This window comes from Mixophyes fleayi, chromosome 10 (genome assembly GCF_038048845.1).
Source record: "Mixophyes fleayi isolate aMixFle1 chromosome 10, aMixFle1.hap1, whole genome shotgun sequence".
NCBI classification, from domain to species: Eukaryota; Metazoa; Chordata; class Amphibia; order Anura; family Limnodynastidae; genus Mixophyes; species Mixophyes fleayi.
Window position 1 is genome coordinate 56,677,188 of NC_134411.1, and position 17,060 is coordinate 56,694,247.

Here is a 17,060-nt window from a genome sequence, read left to right on the forward strand (position 1 = left end):
GTCCCCCATTATTTTGCCTACATATTTCTGGCTGTCAAATTTACTATCTGTCAGCAGTATCTACCAAATAGTTTTTAGCACTCCCCAATGCTATTGGGGTGTCCCGCATAATTGTGCATAAATAATTTTGGCTGTCAAAATTACTATCTGTCAGCAGCATCTACCAAATAATTTTTAGCACTACAAATGCTTTGGGCTCAGAATGGATTCAAAGCAGTCCACATATGAGCAGAATGAGCAACCAGGTTCTGTCACCAGTCCTGATGGTAGTGTTCCCAGTACGTCATCTGGGCAAGGCGATGTCAAACTACACAGTGTTTCGAAATCAGTCCAAAAAACACACACCCAAAAAATGTTACTGTGTTGAAGCGAAAAAGAAGTCTAACTGATCGAAATTTAAGTGCCAATAAAAAAAAAATTGCCAACATGCCATTCTACACACGCAGTGGCAAAGAGAGAATGAGGCCTTCACCTTTCTCTATTAGTGGCAGATCCCAAAAAGTTACAGAGCCTACAATTGGTGCACAACTACTGTTACGCGTCAAAGCTGAGCTGCAAGATAACAATAAGGCATTAGAGGATAATGTTTGCTCTGATTCACAAATGACACCAATCCTTGTGGAGAGTCCATCCAACAGTGGGATGTCTAATCGTGAGCATTCTGCTGATGTGTGCCTTAATAGCCCGAGTGTAGCCTGTAATACACAAATTGAGGATGCCACTTTGGAATTAGAAGAGGATGAGGGGGAGATTTGTGTAGGCGACGAGGGCGCTAATGAGGATGCTGATGAGGATGAGGTTGTTTGTGTAAGTCCTGCACCAGTGGCAGCAGTTCTGGCACGTGACAAGAAAAAGGCCATTGTCATGCCTGGGCATAAAACAAAAAAATCCACTTCTTATGTGTGGAATTATTTCTACCCAAATCCAGACAACAATTGTATAGACATTTGTAGTGTATGTCAAGCCACAGTCAGTCGAGGGAGGGACCTTAACCATCTTGGAACCCCGTCTATGTTACACCATTTAACGAGAGTTCATGGCAAAGTGTTGGGAAAAGCTGAAAGTTCTTCCAAAAAAATTACAAGCACTCCATCATCAGCTAAGACCCTCCGGTCACCGACATCCCGACGGCTACAAAATACACGCACCACACCATCCTCATCAATATCCTCAGTAGCGCTCGGAGTTAGCCTGGCATCCCACTTATTAAGGCTGGATGACTCCTGCACTATTATTGATTCCTCTGAAGAAAGCGTTAGTCCCGCTGTTGTTGCTGCTGCTAGGGGTGAATCGTCAGCCCAGAGGCAGGTCAAGAAAATGAGCAGTCCTACATTTCAGCAATTAACTGAAACAATCATTTGCTAGGGGAAGCAAATATGACAGCAGTCACCCAGTCACCAAGCGAATCACAGACGCCATGGCTACCATGTTAGTGTTAGATCTGCGTCCAATCTCCACAATAAACGCAGCTGGTTTTTTACAGTTAATTGAGGTTTTGTGTCTGCGTTACAGAATTCCATCGCGACACCATTTCTCCCGTAAACCAATTTCACAACTATACCAAAAGTGTGTATAAATCTAGAGATTGCACTGAAAAATACCATTCTGCCCACTGTCCACTTAACCACAGATATGTGGACAATTGGAAGTGGCCAAACCAAAGACTATATGACTGTGACAGCCCACTGGGTTGGTCATTCACCTTCACCAGCAGGACCAGCAGCAGCATTTACACCACTATGTAACATTTGTCACAGGCAGGCCACTCTTTGTATCACCGGCTTCACTAACAGGCATACAGCTGACAATTTGTTACGAAAACTAAGAGATGTGATTGATACATGGCTTATACCACTTGGACTCTCCCCAGGATATGTAATTTCTGATAACGCCAGCAATATAGTGCGGGCATTACAGCTGGGTGATTTCCAACACATTCCTTGTTTTGCTCACACTATCAACTTGGTGGTGCAGAGCTTCCTACGAAATAACCGTGAGGTGCAGGAGTTGCTTTCGATGGCCTGTAAAATTTCAGGCCATTTCAGGCATTCAGCCACAGCATGTAGGAGATTACAGCAGCTCCAAGAGCAGTTTAACTTGCCCTGCCACCAACTTAAGCAAGAGGTGGTAACTAGGTGGAATTCCACCCTGTACATGCTTCAGAGGATGAAGGAACAGCGCAAAGCCATCCAAGCATATTGCACAAGCCATGACATTGGGAAAGGAGGGGGGATGTATTTCACTCTTGCACAGTGGGGAATCCTTTCAGTGCTGTGCAAGGTGCTGAAACCATTTGAAGTTGTGACGTGTGATGTGAGTGTAGACTCTGCTAGTTTAAACCAAGTCATTCCCTTAATTAGACTATTGGAAAAGCAGCTTGAGAAACTGAAGGAGGAGCTGAAAGCAAGCAATTCAGCAAAGTATGTTGGCCTTGTCGATCAAGTACTTCATTCGCTTCACAATGATCCTCGAGTTATTAAGATCTTGAACTCGGATCAGTACGTTTTGGCTACTGTGCTTGATCCAAGGTTTAGGACCTACATTGAGTCTTTACTTGTAAATGAGAAAGATATGAACATTTGCAAGGAGCTATTGCTCAGCAAGTTGGCCGCTGAACTGGGCCTCGGCTTGACGATGTGTCCTTCTTCACTTCCTCAAGCTGCTGCTGCTCGTAAAAAAATTAAATTCCCCAAAAAGAAGCAGGGAAGACGCATGGGGCAGACCAGAACAATTTAACATCTGGGCTGGTTTGAAGGATTTTTCAAAAAAATGTGTCACCTTGCCCATAACTCCATCCAATACGAGTATAAACATGCAAAGGTTGGTGGACGATTATTTTCAAGAGGTGATTTGATATGGAAATGTCAGACAGTCCCTTTACTTACTGGGAGGCCATTTGGTGGAAACCCATGTACAAACTTGCTTTGCAATACCTAAGCTGTCCACCCTCCAGTGTGTACTCTGAACGAGTATTCAGTACAGCCGGGAACATAGTCAGTGATCGCCGTCGAAGGTTACTTCCAAAAAATGGGGAGAAAATGATGTTTATAAAAATGAACTACATCTTCCACAAGGAAGGCCTTCACCATCAAAGACATCCAAGCACTGACTGTTCTCTAATGGCGGATTCAAGCGGCGATGAATTGATAGTCTGTGATGATGACGTACACAATGATGAGGGTGAGGATGAAGATGATGATGATGATGATAACCTCTTTTTAAAACTTTCTATGTAAGTGTAGGGTGCAATCTACCCCCAAAGAGGAAAGGGACTTGTGGCATTTCCATATCACGTACCGTCTTGAAAGACTGCTGTTTGGACAATTTCTCCTTAATGGTAAGGTGTCCTAGACAGAGTGACCCCAAACTGGCTTTGTCCATTTCTCTTAATATTGTACAGTCTAACGGCTGAATTTTTTTGTATTTTCAACGAGTGGAGGGGGGCCTATAGAGACAGAAACCAAACTGGCTTTGTCCATTTCTTTACATATTTAACTTTAAGTGTAGGGTGTAATATACATCCAAATACGATGGCTGCATTGCCCATATGCATAGATGGGGAGGAAGACAATCTGTTTTGTGTGTAGAATTAATGAAGGCCTACCTACCAGGAATTAAACTGTTTTTTTGATAATTTATTAGCTTTACAATTAGATTACTTATCCATGAAACAGGTGGAGCACTAAATTTGGATATTTTAGACCCAAAAACATTAATTTTCCAACAAAATAGCAAAACAAAACCAAAACCAAAACATGCAATGGCGGTTTTGCAAAACCAAAACACGACGGTAATCCAGATCCAAAACCGAATACAAAGCCAAAACAGTGACCATCTTTAGTTAGAACAGACTTGCCAGGACTTATCCTTGCCAGGATAGCCGTAATATTTCACATCACGGCTATCGGCTGATCGACAGAACGTGGATTGCTCAGGAGGGTCCTGAATTTGACAAATGGGTGACCCTGGTAAATGAGACTGTGGGACATGAAAGGTTCATTTATGAATCCCGAAATGCACTACCAAAATATTACAAGATATGGACCAATTGGGCAAAATCGAAGTACGCGGTGCAGTCTCTGGCTTTTGATCTAGATCCTGGTTGAGAATCTGTGTGTTTACTATACTCACTCCCTCATAGATTAAATATTTAGCTTCTGGTCATTATTAACTGGAGACACCTGCACAGCAACTTCCATTTAGAAATTTACCTTACCCATATAGCTGGTGCAGATTGTGTACATCTTAAAATGTATGTTGGAATGAACATTCCACTTTTTGTTATTTGTTGTTTTTAATTTACTTCTGTTTTGCTTCAAAACTTAAATAAAAATATTTGAATTGAAAAAAATAGTGTTGAGAGAAATTAAGAAGAGGTTCTGCTTTTGTATTGTGTTACTGATAACTTGGGGGCCTCATAGTTTGAAGAGAAAAAAATATGAAAGAGAACCCCTCAATAGTGTAAATGTTTTTTTCCATATGTGGCAGATTTCTACTTAACCTGGACCTCTTCTACTTCATATAAAGTAATATATAGATTCACTAAATTACTGAAGATAATTTTTAATTATAAGCAGTACAGTGTTTAGGGGACCATAACTCATATCAACACTTTTTACATAGTAAGGTTAGAAAAATAAGGAAAAAAGAAAGGCATCAAGTTCAATCATGGGCATAACTACCAAGTTGGCAGCAGAAGAGGGTCTTATCAGAGTCCCTTTGCTGACGGGCCCCTTGTAGCTGCCACCCATGCTGCTCCTGTAGCCTGTTCCTCTCTGACAACTCCTTGAGGCACTGTCCCCAGAGAAGAATTACACAATATCTGAGGTCTGCTGGGAGTTTAGTGAGCTTCCTGTTGTGTGACTGTGGACGCCACAAGGCAAAAATGTTAGGAAATTCTGCTCAGAGGAGATGGAAACTATGATGTCCCATTCCTCTCTGAACAGGAAGTGAAGAGCGGCTTCAAAATGTTGCTATGGGGCGAACACAAAACAAAACCCCCACCTTGACAGTTACCAGTTTAATTGTCATCCTGAGGTTGAGATTAAAATCTTGTGATAAACACCATTTTGTCCTCTGCTAACTATAGCTACTGCTACCATTTTTTAAACTTCATAAATTTGCCATCACCACATCATATGGTATGGAATTCCACAGTTTAACCACTCTTACAGTAAAGAATCATTTCCTATGCTTATGGTGAAAACCATATTTCTTCTATTTATTAATAATAGTTTTTATATAGCACCAGTTATATTACTCAGTGCTGTATAGAGAATATGTAACCATTCACATCAGTCCCTGCCTCATTGGAGATTTGCCCCATTGGAACTTACAATCTAAATTTCCCACTACACACACTAGGATCCACTTTGACAGAAACCAATTAACCTGCCAATATATGTGCTTTGGAAGGAAACCGGGGCATTTACTCAAACATGGGGAGAAAATGCCAACTGCACATAGATTTGGCCCTGGTTTGTGAACCTGATGTGGATCCTTACAAGAATTTTTATCACAGGGAAGTGGTTGTAGGGACCTGTGCTCTCTATTTGGTATTCAGTGTTCTTGTCCTCTGCCCGATAGAAAATGAGTAACAGGGCGAGGGTGACATTTTGGGTCCAAATAAGGAATTGGTGGTAGAAAATGAGGTGGTGGTCTAGGTCTTCTGTCATTTCTGGTTTCAGGTGTTTATAGCTCTTTTCCGTTTTATACGGCTGCGATTGTTGTGCACGGCAATGCAAGCGTGTCTTAAGGGGAGGGGAAATTACCCCATTTCAATGTTATAGTGCACCCTTTTGTTACACAGTCAGGCGTCTATCGTAATGTCACCATGCCACCTTCTGAGTATCCTAATATCAAGAAATGTTTAGTTTGGTATAGTTGAGTGGACAGACAAATTGTCCTTTTTTTGTCTCAATTTTCCAGCTGAACTATTGGGACATGTTAACTTGAACACTTGATTGTGGGAAAAAAAATTATTTTTATTTGATTCAAAGGTTAATTAGTCTGTGAAAAGGTTATGTTATCCTCAAGTTCAGCAACTCTGTTCCTCATCTGACTTGCAAAAAAAAATATCAGTTGACATTTTTCTGCTTTATTTTTCTATTGTACTATTTACTTCTATATATAGTATGTCACTTTGTCAAACAATATGTTTAAATACAAACATGGTTACTTTTTCAGTTGTACAGTTCTCAACACCTAAAGAAGCAGTTCTTACTTTCTGGAATGAATGTGTACAGGCCTCAGATGTGTTTGCATGCTCTGTGGAAGCATTTATACAATCCTTGAGTGTACGCTATTCAGAAAAAGTGAATTCACAGCAGCAAGGTCTTGCAGATGCTGGTATGTATGGCAAACCGTTTAACATTACCTTCCTCTTTACTCTTTCATTTGGAGTTGTACTGGCGACACCTCTTATTTGCCTAAACCCGTTGCCTCTCCCCTTTCCTTACCTAGTATTTCTATTTTAGGTTCTTTCTTATAAATATTTTTAATATTTCCTGTTACGGGCTCCTGAAATTTTCTTCATCCTGTGATCGATTGTGTTCTCGTACCATGTTGGGATTTTGACATTCAATAGTACTGTTTCAGGTTACTTTGTACCTTTTTGGGTGCAGAGATTTGCCTGATATGCCGGTGGTCTGTCTGCCTGTTTGTGTCTTTGTACCTATTCATTTAAAAATCATTTATATGGATACTTAGCTACTGAATGTGTACATAGAAGCACATTACCCACAATTCTATTTATGCACTCTCTTGACTTTGTTAGCATTTTAAATATGCCTATGGAATAAAACTCATAGAATAAGTAAGAATTGCATATGACATGTAGAAAAAGACTGTCCCTGAAAATGTACAGACGGTTGTGCGGACTTGTAATGTGGCTTATATTGATGTTATCTGGCAATGGAAATACCAGTCTAGATAGATTAAAACACTTTCTCTTCCATACCCTGCATAAATCTAGATTTATTGAAATAAAGTGGTTGTCTGCAATGTTTGTGGTTTTAGCAGTAAGATGTAAGTATTTAAGTTCACACATTGTAGGTCTTTACAATAATAGTGTATTCTGTATCTCCACGTACAGGAGACATATTTAGTGTAAACAACTTAAAACTCATTACTAGTCAATGCTTAGATTTTTCATGGCGCCCACATATTTCATTTTGGGTATGTGGTACTACACACTGTAATTATTAATGATTATGGTGCTCTTCCCAGTTGTTTTGTACACTAAAGATAATAGTGTGAATTTTCATATGAGAACACTTTGCTGTTTTGCAGTGTTTGTAAGGCTGGTAGAAGAGATTTTGGACCGGAAATTGCCCAGGAGTACCAGAAATACTTATAGCGATCAGCTGACAATCTTCCAGTATTGGAGCCACTTTGAGTCTATCGCTGTCATTACTTTAGATGACTTTATTCTGGAGTTGGCAAAAGAAGGTACATGTCACAGCTCTGAGGTTTTTTGCAGATCCCCTGCCTCTACTATCGAGGATGGTGGAGGCAGAATACAGTGATATTCACAGGATAAGTTCACGGCTTGCAAGCATCAAATGATAACACAGGAGAAAGTAGTAGTGCTGCAACATAGTGTATTGAATATTGGTACAACAGGAATAGATATATATATTGGCAGACATGAATACACGGCAATTCGTAGTAATGCAGACACAGTTCACATATGCTACTTCATAGTCGGTAACCCTTGGCAACAGCATGAGATGATATACAGTTCAACGCAGTGATGATAAATAAGAACACTAGGATCCAATAGAGAACCACACAGCAGATGAATGTGAATCACTGGTACAGCATACAGTCCAAACAGAATAGTATATAGAACTTTAGCTGATCCGAGAGTAGAGATGACTCAACATAGCAGGTGGTACTGGAATCGCTGATTCTTATAAAGTAACGCAGTAAGCGTTAAACATCACCCAATGACTTGGATGAACACTGACACATGCAGTAGAATGTTGCCTAGAAGTAGCAGAGACGTGAGTAGTATCTGAATCATGCGTGGAACTACAGGTAGCAGAATTCGTTGTAACTGCAATGGTAAGTTCGCTGTAGTATGGAGCAACTGAACAGAGACACGCAACTTGAGCCCAAGTACTAGCCACCGGCACAACAAGTAGTTCACAATAACAGTCCAGTAAACAGGTAACAGCAGAGTGAGGATAACTCGTGTCAGACGTGGAACTACAGGTGGCAGGTAACTTGATAGTAGCTCTAATAGCGAGATGCAGCGATCTTAGCCAGCCAGCAGTAAAGTTGAACCAATAGATAAGGCACAGGTTTAGCAACAACTCACGATACTCGTTCAGCGTGCAGATGAATAGCGGAGAGGAGTTCCAGCTTGCAGGTGAACAGCCAGCTCCAAATGCAATCAGAGTAACACGAAGAACAGGCAATGAGCCCATAACCTTGGGAGGTTAATATAGTGCTCCAGGACCAATGAGGTTCAGGAGGAGGTCCAGATCACAGTAGCCAGGAACACCTGTGAAAGTAATATCTCTGAGGTAGAAGCAAGCAGAATCATGGTTCTTAAAGGGAAAGTCACAGCGCCGGCACCTAACTATGGGATCGGCGTGTGACAGTACAGAGTTAAATGGACTTCTGATATAAGACAACATTTAATTGAATGAGATGCTGTTACAGAATGTTTTTTTTTTTTTTCCAACAAATGTTCACCTGTTTTCTTTCAGCAAAGGGTTTGTCACAATATGTTAACATTTATTACAGATTTTTTATCTCCATGCATTGATCATATTATGACTTTTTTTTTGTCCAGTGTCAGAGATGAGGGATGCAAACACTGTATTGTTTTAGTTGACAATTACATTGTGATAGGGAATAGTTAAACATAATTACCACATGCTGACTAGTATGGAAAACATTTTAGTCATTTCACCAACCTGTACAGGATTTGCAGATTCACTTTCATTACTGACCCATGTAGCTTTTGTGTTTTACATGGTATAGTTTTTCATATGACTGTTTCCTCCAATAACTACTTTTTTTTTTTTTTTTTTTTTCTAGTACTGTTTGTACAGAACTTGAATTCAGATGACCAGAATGTAGTTCTAAAAGCCTTAAAGCGAGTACCAGAGAGCTGCATGCAAAAGGAAGCGTTCAAGACATTAAGCCTTCTACTCACTAATGGAAACAGCAGGGTCATCACAGCTGTGTCCTCATTCCTTAGAACCTTCTCTGAACAGCAGCATTTTAGGGAGAGGGTAAGAAGACATGTGGTATTCTTTTATATCTAGTTGCCTTACACATTTGTAATAATTCTCAGAAGTGGTTTTCATTGGTTCTAGTGATGTTTGCGTAATGTTTATTTCTTTTAAGGAACATAGAAAAGCAGGCGAGGTCTGTGGAGAAGCAAGCTCCTATAAGTATTGGTTAGCTTCATCTAAAATTGTTTAAAATAAAAATAATATCCCGACTCCAAATAGAATTCCTCATCGTCTTTTTAATCTATTATCTAATCAATATCATTGCTCCTAGCCTTATGTAATTTCCACCTCAAACTTTACAAAAGATTATAGAAAGTGTAACTTTGTTGGGATTATCCCTGTTTTTTCTTATCTAATGGCCATAGATTTAATTAAATATGCTGAAAAAAATAAAATTCACTTTGATTTAAGAATAAAAAGGTTATTCCTGCAAAAAGTATTGATTATATTAATAAGAAACTGCAATGAAGGTCTTAAATTATGATTTGATTACTTTATTTTTTTGTTTAATATAAGCGCAATTTAGAGGCTAACTACACTCCCATGGAGGTTTTTTTTCTCTAAGGGTATAAATAGGCAAAATAGGCCCATAATGTCTCTTTTGTAAATATAACCTCTGACCTGTAAGTGTTTTATCTATGCATTCGCTCTAGCGTATTTTATACAGTCCTTACTGGTCCTGAAGATTTTAATATCTTTTGTTAGGCTAGCCATAGTGAGTCCTCTGCCTACGGCCATTCCACTCCTCTGGGTCTTATTTGTGCTGCTCAGTTCAAACATGATAATGTAGGGTTTGTGATGATGTAGAGAGAGGGTGGCAATAGACACAGAACTCATGATGGCAGGTAAGGGATACTCTCGAGAAGAGAATATATATAGAGAACACTTTTATATAGGTATTAAAGTAATTCTATCATTTTCAAATAAGCATTGCCCAAGCGATTATATTGTGTTTCCGAAGCACAAGCAATTTATTTAGCAAAAGCAATTTGTTTAGCAGTTCAATAAATAAGTACAATACAGTACAATATAGCCGATACATGATACCTATTAAATATGTTACATAAAATCAGAAATACATTACATTTTCCTTATAGAGCTCCCCCAAAGACAATGGAACACAGCCATGCTCACATGTAGCCACTTTCAGAGAGAGAGCTAACAAAAGCCAACATGCTTGTATATACTTGTCCAGCTAACACTTAGTAAGGTCTTCATTGGTCCGGGGGTTAATGGCATTCCAGTTCCTTGCAAGTTATAGGTCAGTTCATTTGATCCTTACAGCGGATGAGGGGAACATCCCTCACCCTATTGTTCCCATGATTTGACTCTGAATGACCAGTTCAAACTGACCCACATAAAGGTATTTAAGAGCATTAATTTCATATTACTTGTATCTTGCGATCGCTATTCCGTCCACACCGGGTTAATGCTGGTGAAATAAGCTTTAATATGAGACCAAACTCTTTATCTTTTAAAACACTTGAACCATAAAAACCTTTACTACAGTATTATATATAAATAAATATACAATCTAATACATTTTACTAATAAATGAATGTGGATTGGAATCTTTAATAAATATGAAATATATAAATAACCAAATGTTGTAGTGCGAGTGTGTGCATATTTTACCGCGTGATAGCGCCATGCCCCGTGTAGCGTGCCATGCTGAGTGCAATCACACGATAAAACAATATTAACCAATATACTTTTCGTTCATCCATTTATACGACTTCGACATAGGATAGGGGCTATACTTGCAAATTAGTCACATTGCTCTATTTTGCACCTTTAAACATTAAAAGAAAAAATAAGACTTTATTTAATTCAAAATGAGTACTCATGTTTTATAATTAATAATACAAACTTCTGCAACCTGTACAAATGCACTCGGCCTGTCTCTTATGTGGTATTAAAGTAATTCTATCGTTTTCAAATAAGCATTGCCCAAGCGATTGTATTGTGTTTTCAACGCGCAAAGTAATTTATTTTAGCAGATGTAAAAAGTTAACAGTTCAATACATGATTATAATACAGTACAGTACAGCACAGCCAATACCAAAAGATACATACATACCGCTGTGTTTGCATGCGCTCGCTGCACTCCCACGGGTACCAGTAAACAGTAGTTCACTCTAGAATACTGTGGTCAGAGAATGACTGGAGCTAGTGGGAGCACAGCTATGATTTATATACATTCAGTGTTACAGAGAGAACAATGCAGATGACGTGGCTTGCTTCTATAGGTCCAGACTTCAGGTGGGTCCAATGTACACAGGTCATAGGCTAGTTCAAACAACCCCCTCAAAGGCTGAGGGTCAACATTCCAGATGATTCTCCCACCCAGAAACCAGATACAACTAGTCCATTAGCATTTTACAGTTTGGTATTACTCTAGTTATTGATGTTAGGGAATAAATAGTCAGAGTATGCAATATGCGATCTCTTAGGTGAATGAACCGGACAGCTGCTGATGAATAGAGGATTCAAATGATATCAGACATGACACATTTCCTATAACCTGAACCTTAAATAACACTGAAGTGTACATATAATCATAATATATAAACTAATAATAAACTAAATACTATCTGCTTATAAATCACTGTATAACGGAACCAATATGAATTATATAAATAACTAAATGTTGTAATGCGAGTGTGTGCGTGCGTATTTTACCGTGCGATCGCAGTATGCCACGTGTAGTAGCATACTGAGTGCAATCGCACAATAAAACAATATTAACCAATATACTTTCGTTCATCCAATTATACGACTTCGACAGTGGTTATGGAACTCCTCGGTGCCTCTAAATCCTGACCTCTTTTCAATGATGGTGTGCGTTTACTTATTGCTATTGTGCATAGAACACAATGATTCTTTCCACTTCAGCAAACTTCTATTCGGTGTTCTATCATTGTCAATATTGGCATGTTGACGGCAAACATTGCATTCTATATAAAGAAGTTGGCAGTGATCAGAGATGTGAACTAAACTTGTATATTATTAGAGATGCTCACTGACCCCGTGTTTTGGTTTTGGATCTGGATTACCGTCGTGTTTTGGTTTTGCAAAACCGTCATTGCGTGTTTTGGTTTTGGTTTTGTTTGGTTTTGTTTTGCCATTTTTGTAAAAAATACAATTTTTTGGTCTAAAATAACCTAATTTAGTGCTTCACCAGTTTCTTGGATAAGTGAGGTAATTCTAAAGCTAATAAATTATGAAAAAAACAGTCTAATCCCTGGTAGGCCGTCCTTAATTCGAATGCTTGCCTGCAAATTATACAGACAAACCTGGTTGTCTACCTCCTCCATCTTTGATTATTGGCAATGTAGCCATCATCTTTGGGTGTATATTACACCCTCCACTTGTTGTTGAATAGAAAAAAAGCAGCCTGCATAGACTGTAGAATTAGAAAGTAATAATTAATGGACCAAGGTAGTTTGGTGGCTATCTATGCCCCCCGCCCTCCACTTGTAGTTGAATAGAAAAAAAGCAGCCTGCATAGACTGTAGAATTAGAACGTAAAAATAAATGGACCAAGGTAGATTGGTGGCTATCTATGCCCCTCCCCCCCGCCCTCCACTTGTAGTTGAATAGAAAAAAAGCAGCCTGCATAGACTGTAGAATTAGAATGTAAAAATAAATTGACCAAGGTAGTTTGGTATCTGTCTGCATCAGACCCCCTCTCCACTAGGAGTAAAATAGAAAACTATTCAGCCGTTTATATAATCTAGAATAGAAATTGAGAAAGGCAATTTGGTATCTGTCTGCATCATAATCATCAACATCATCATTAGTGCCCTCATCGCCTACACAAATCTCCCTCTCATCCTCTTCTATTTCCAAAGTGGCATCCTCAACTTGTGTATCACTCGGGCTGTTCAGGCACACATCAGCAGAACTGCTGAAAGGGTCCTTCTTTATGGGTACACTAACAGAATGCTCACGATTAGACATCCCACTGTTGGATGGACTCTCCACAGGGATTGGTGTCATTTGTGATTCAGAGCAAACATTATCCTCTAATGCCTTACTGTTATCTTGCAGCTCAGCATTGACGCGTAACAATAGTTGTGCACCACTTGTAGGCTTGGTAACATTTTTTGATTTGCCACTAATAGAGAAAGGTGAGGCCTCATTCTCTCTTTGCCACTGCGTGTGTAGAATGGCATGTTGGCAATTTTTTTTTAATCGGCACTTAACTTTTCCTCAGTTACACTTCTTTTTCGCTTCAACACGGTAAATTTTTTTGGGGTGTGTGTTTGTTTTTTTTGACTGATTTTAAAAGACTGTGTAGTTTGACATCGCCTTTCCCAGATGAAGTACTGGGAACACTACCATCAGGACTGGTGATAGAACCTGGTTGCTGATTCTGCTCATATGTGGACTACTTTGAATCCATTATGAGCCCAAAGCACTTGTAGTGCTACAAATTGTTTTAGATACTACTGACAAATATGACTTTTGACAGCCAGAAAAATTAATGCAAAAGAATGGGGGACACCCCAAAAGCACTTGGAGTGCCAGAAACTGCACAAAAAAGCCCTCCTCTATCCTCCTCTTACTGCTGTAACAACTGGTATTAAAATTACGATGGTATTGCATACAAACAATAATGTATCCAATTACTGCTCTGTCCCTGCGCTGATATAGCCAGTGTGACCTTACCCTGCTTTCTCCCTCTGTCAAATAGCGATGGATTGCTGTGGAGGCTGGTATTTATGCTTTTTAAATCTCGCAAGAACCAAGCTCAGGAATACGAATACGTCACAATGACGTTTTGCCTCGATTTCGAATCTGAACGGGCAGGAGAGTACCGAGCGTACTCGGCTCTGTACTCGGATAGGCTAAATTCGGATGAATTCGGATCTCAGGGAACCCATCTCTATATATTATTGACTTTGCTGTTACTAGAGTAGTTGCCATCAGCAGAGTTGTATTTACCATATAGGCAAACAGGCCACATACATAGAAAACCAATCCCATTATTATTTATTTTAACTTTACCAACCTTTTATTTTTCTTGTTAAAAATAATGGCTAAATGGGTGAGTGTTAAAGGTGAATGAGTTCTAATACTGAATGCAGTTATAGGTACTGGATACAATGTGATTAGGAATATTTCCAATTGTGTTTTTATAGGCTCTTGTGTGTTTCTTGGGGCAGCTGGAAGATGAAGATATACATACGCGAGTTGCAGGTTGTGCAGCACTTGGGTGTTTAAAGGTAAGCAGTAGCCTAAATGAACAATTTAATATTAACCCACAATCTCCAGTTTAGTAGATAGTTGACCAATATGTAATTTAGGAGTATAGGCCGCAATATTTGCTTCTGCCAGCTGTACTATTATCTAGACCAGGGGTCCTCAAACTACGGCCCACGGGCCACATGCGGCCCGCTGAGGCCATTTATCCGGCCCGCCGCGGCATCAGTGGGGGAGGGGGGGTTTCGGGGCTCCCTTCGTTGGTGGGGGGAGCCGGGTAGTAAAAAAAAAAAAAAAAAAAAAGATACACTACTCACCTCACCGCGGCGCTGGCGTCCCTCCTCCTCCTTCCTCTCTGCACTGTTGATACTGAATGACAGGCGTGATGTCATCAAGTCACGCCTGTCATTCAGTGAGGAGCGGAGTGGAAGCAAGAAGACAGAAGACAGAAGAGAGGAGAAGAAAAGAAAAGCTAATAGAAAGGTAAGTAAAAAAAAAAGGGAATAACGCAAAAAGGCACAGTATGGAGGACAAAGGGTAGAAGAGGCACAGTATGGAGGAAAAAGGGTAGAAGAGGCACAGTATGGAGGAAAAGGGTTAGAAGGCACAGTATGGAGGAAAAGGGTTAGAAGGCACAGTATGGAGGAAAAGGGTTAGAAGGCACAGTATGGAGGAAAAGGGGTAGAAGGCACAGTATGGAGGAAAAGGGGTAGAAGGCACAGTATGGAGGAAAAGGGGTAGAAGGCACAGTATGGAGGAAAATGGGTAGAAGAGGCACAGTATGGAGGAAAAGGGGTAGAAGAGGCACAGTATAAAGGAAAAGGGGTAGAAGAGGCACAGTATGGAGGAAAAAGGGGTAGAAGAGGCACAGTATGGAGAAAAAAGGGGCAGAAGAGGCACAGTATGGAGAAAAAAGGGGCAGAAGAGGCACAGTATGGAGAAAAAAGGGGCAGAAGAGGCACAGTATGGAGGAAAAGGGGTAGAAGAGGCACAGTATGGAGGAAAAGGGGTAGAAGAGGCACAGTATGGAGGAAAAGGGTTAGAAGGCACAGTATGGAGGAAAAGGGGTAGAAGGCACAGTATGGAGGAAAAAGGGGTAGAAGGCACAGTATGGAGGAAAAAGGGGCAGAAGGCACAGTATGGAGGAAAAAGGGGTAGAAGAGGCACAGTATGGAGGAAAAAGGGGTAGAAGAGGCACAGTATGGAGGAAAAAGGGGGAGAAAAGAGGCACAGTATGGAGGAAAAAGGGGGAGAAAAGAGGCACAGTATGGAGGAAAAAGGGGGAGAAAAGAGGCACAGTATGGAGGAAAAAGAGGGAGAAGAAAGGCACACTATGGAGGAAAAAGGGGGAGAAGAAAGGCACACTATGGAGGAAAAAGGGGGAGAAGAAAGGCACACTATGGAGGAAAAAGGGGGAGAAGAAAGGCATACTATGGAGGAAAAAGGGGGAGAAGAAAGGCAGACTATGGAGGAAAAAGGGGGAGAAGAAAGGCAGACTATGGAGGAAAAAGGGGGAGAAGAAAGGCACACTATGGAGGAAAAAGGGGGAGAAGAAAGGCACACTATGGAGGAAAAAGGGGGAGAAGAAAGGCACACTATGGAGGAAAAAGGGGGAGAAGAAAGGCATACTATGGAGGAAAAAGGGGGAGAAGAAAGGCAGACTATGGAGGAAAAAGGGGGAGAAGAAAGGCAGACTATGGAGGAAAAAGGGGGAGAAGAGAGGCACACTATGGAGGAAAAAGGGGAGAAGAGAGGCACAGTAAGGAAAAAGGGGGAGAGGCACAGCATGGGAAAAAAAGAGTGAGAGAAACAGCATGAGGAAAAAGGGGGGAGAGAGAGACAATAGTGGGGACAATTAATTAATTTAAGATGGGGTGGTTTGGGGAGAATGAGGTATCTTTATTAAATGTGCCTATGAATTATTTAATAGCAGTGACGGTTGCGGGAAATAGGTATATTTCTGAAATGTAACTACTATTAATTTATTGCTGGATCTGTTTGTAGGGAGGGAAATAGGTTTATTTCTTAAATGTGAATACTATTATTTTAATGTTGGGGCTGGAGGAAGGCCTAATTATTAATCATGGGTGGTACTGATTTGACGCCGGGGGTGGCTGTAATTTTCTAAATGTAACCATTTTTTTTTCCAAATAGGGCCCCTGACATTCCAGGATCCAGACAAGCCGAAACTAAAGAAACCTGCAGCACAGGTGGTGAAAGTGAGAAGAACAGGTAGGAGAGAGCAGCAAAGTCTGTGAAATGTTGTGATTCTAGTGGGATAATCCCAATTTTTGGTAACCGTTCAATGGTGTACACAACAATGCAGTTTTTTTGTCTGTAGGAGGGTGGCCTGGCCATGCCCAATGATGCATTATCAAAGGTATTTTAATTTGCGGTATCATTGCTAGTTTTAATGTGCATTATAAATTTTATTTTTAAAGTGCGGTATCATTGCTAGTTTTTTTTACTATAGTCCGGCCCTCCAACGGTCTGAGGGACAGTGAACTGGCCCCCTGTTTAAAAAGTTTGAGGACCCCTGATCTAGACTATGCAGATAAAGCTTGATGGAATATGACACTGGCAGCAAGTGATAAGACAAAG

The 17,060-nt window shown here is 40.2% G+C and overlaps 1 protein-coding gene across 2 annotated transcripts in view; it reads left to right on the plus strand.

The window, feature by feature from the left end:
* The window catches only part of RIPOR1 (RHO family interacting cell polarization regulator 1), a 280,592-nt gene that overhangs the window by 217,789 nt on the left and 45,743 nt on the right, over positions 1 to 17,060 (plus strand). For both annotated transcript variants that reach the window (XM_075188806.1, XM_075188805.1), the window contains exons 17-20: positions 6,187 to 6,348; positions 7,291 to 7,449; positions 9,052 to 9,248; positions 14,399 to 14,482. In XM_075188806.1, the coding sequence (XP_075044907.1) occupies positions 6,187 to 6,348; positions 7,291 to 7,449; positions 9,052 to 9,248; positions 14,399 to 14,482 (602 nt within the window). The remainder of the gene's footprint in view (positions 1 to 6,186; positions 6,349 to 7,290; positions 7,450 to 9,051; positions 9,249 to 14,398; positions 14,483 to 17,060) is intronic.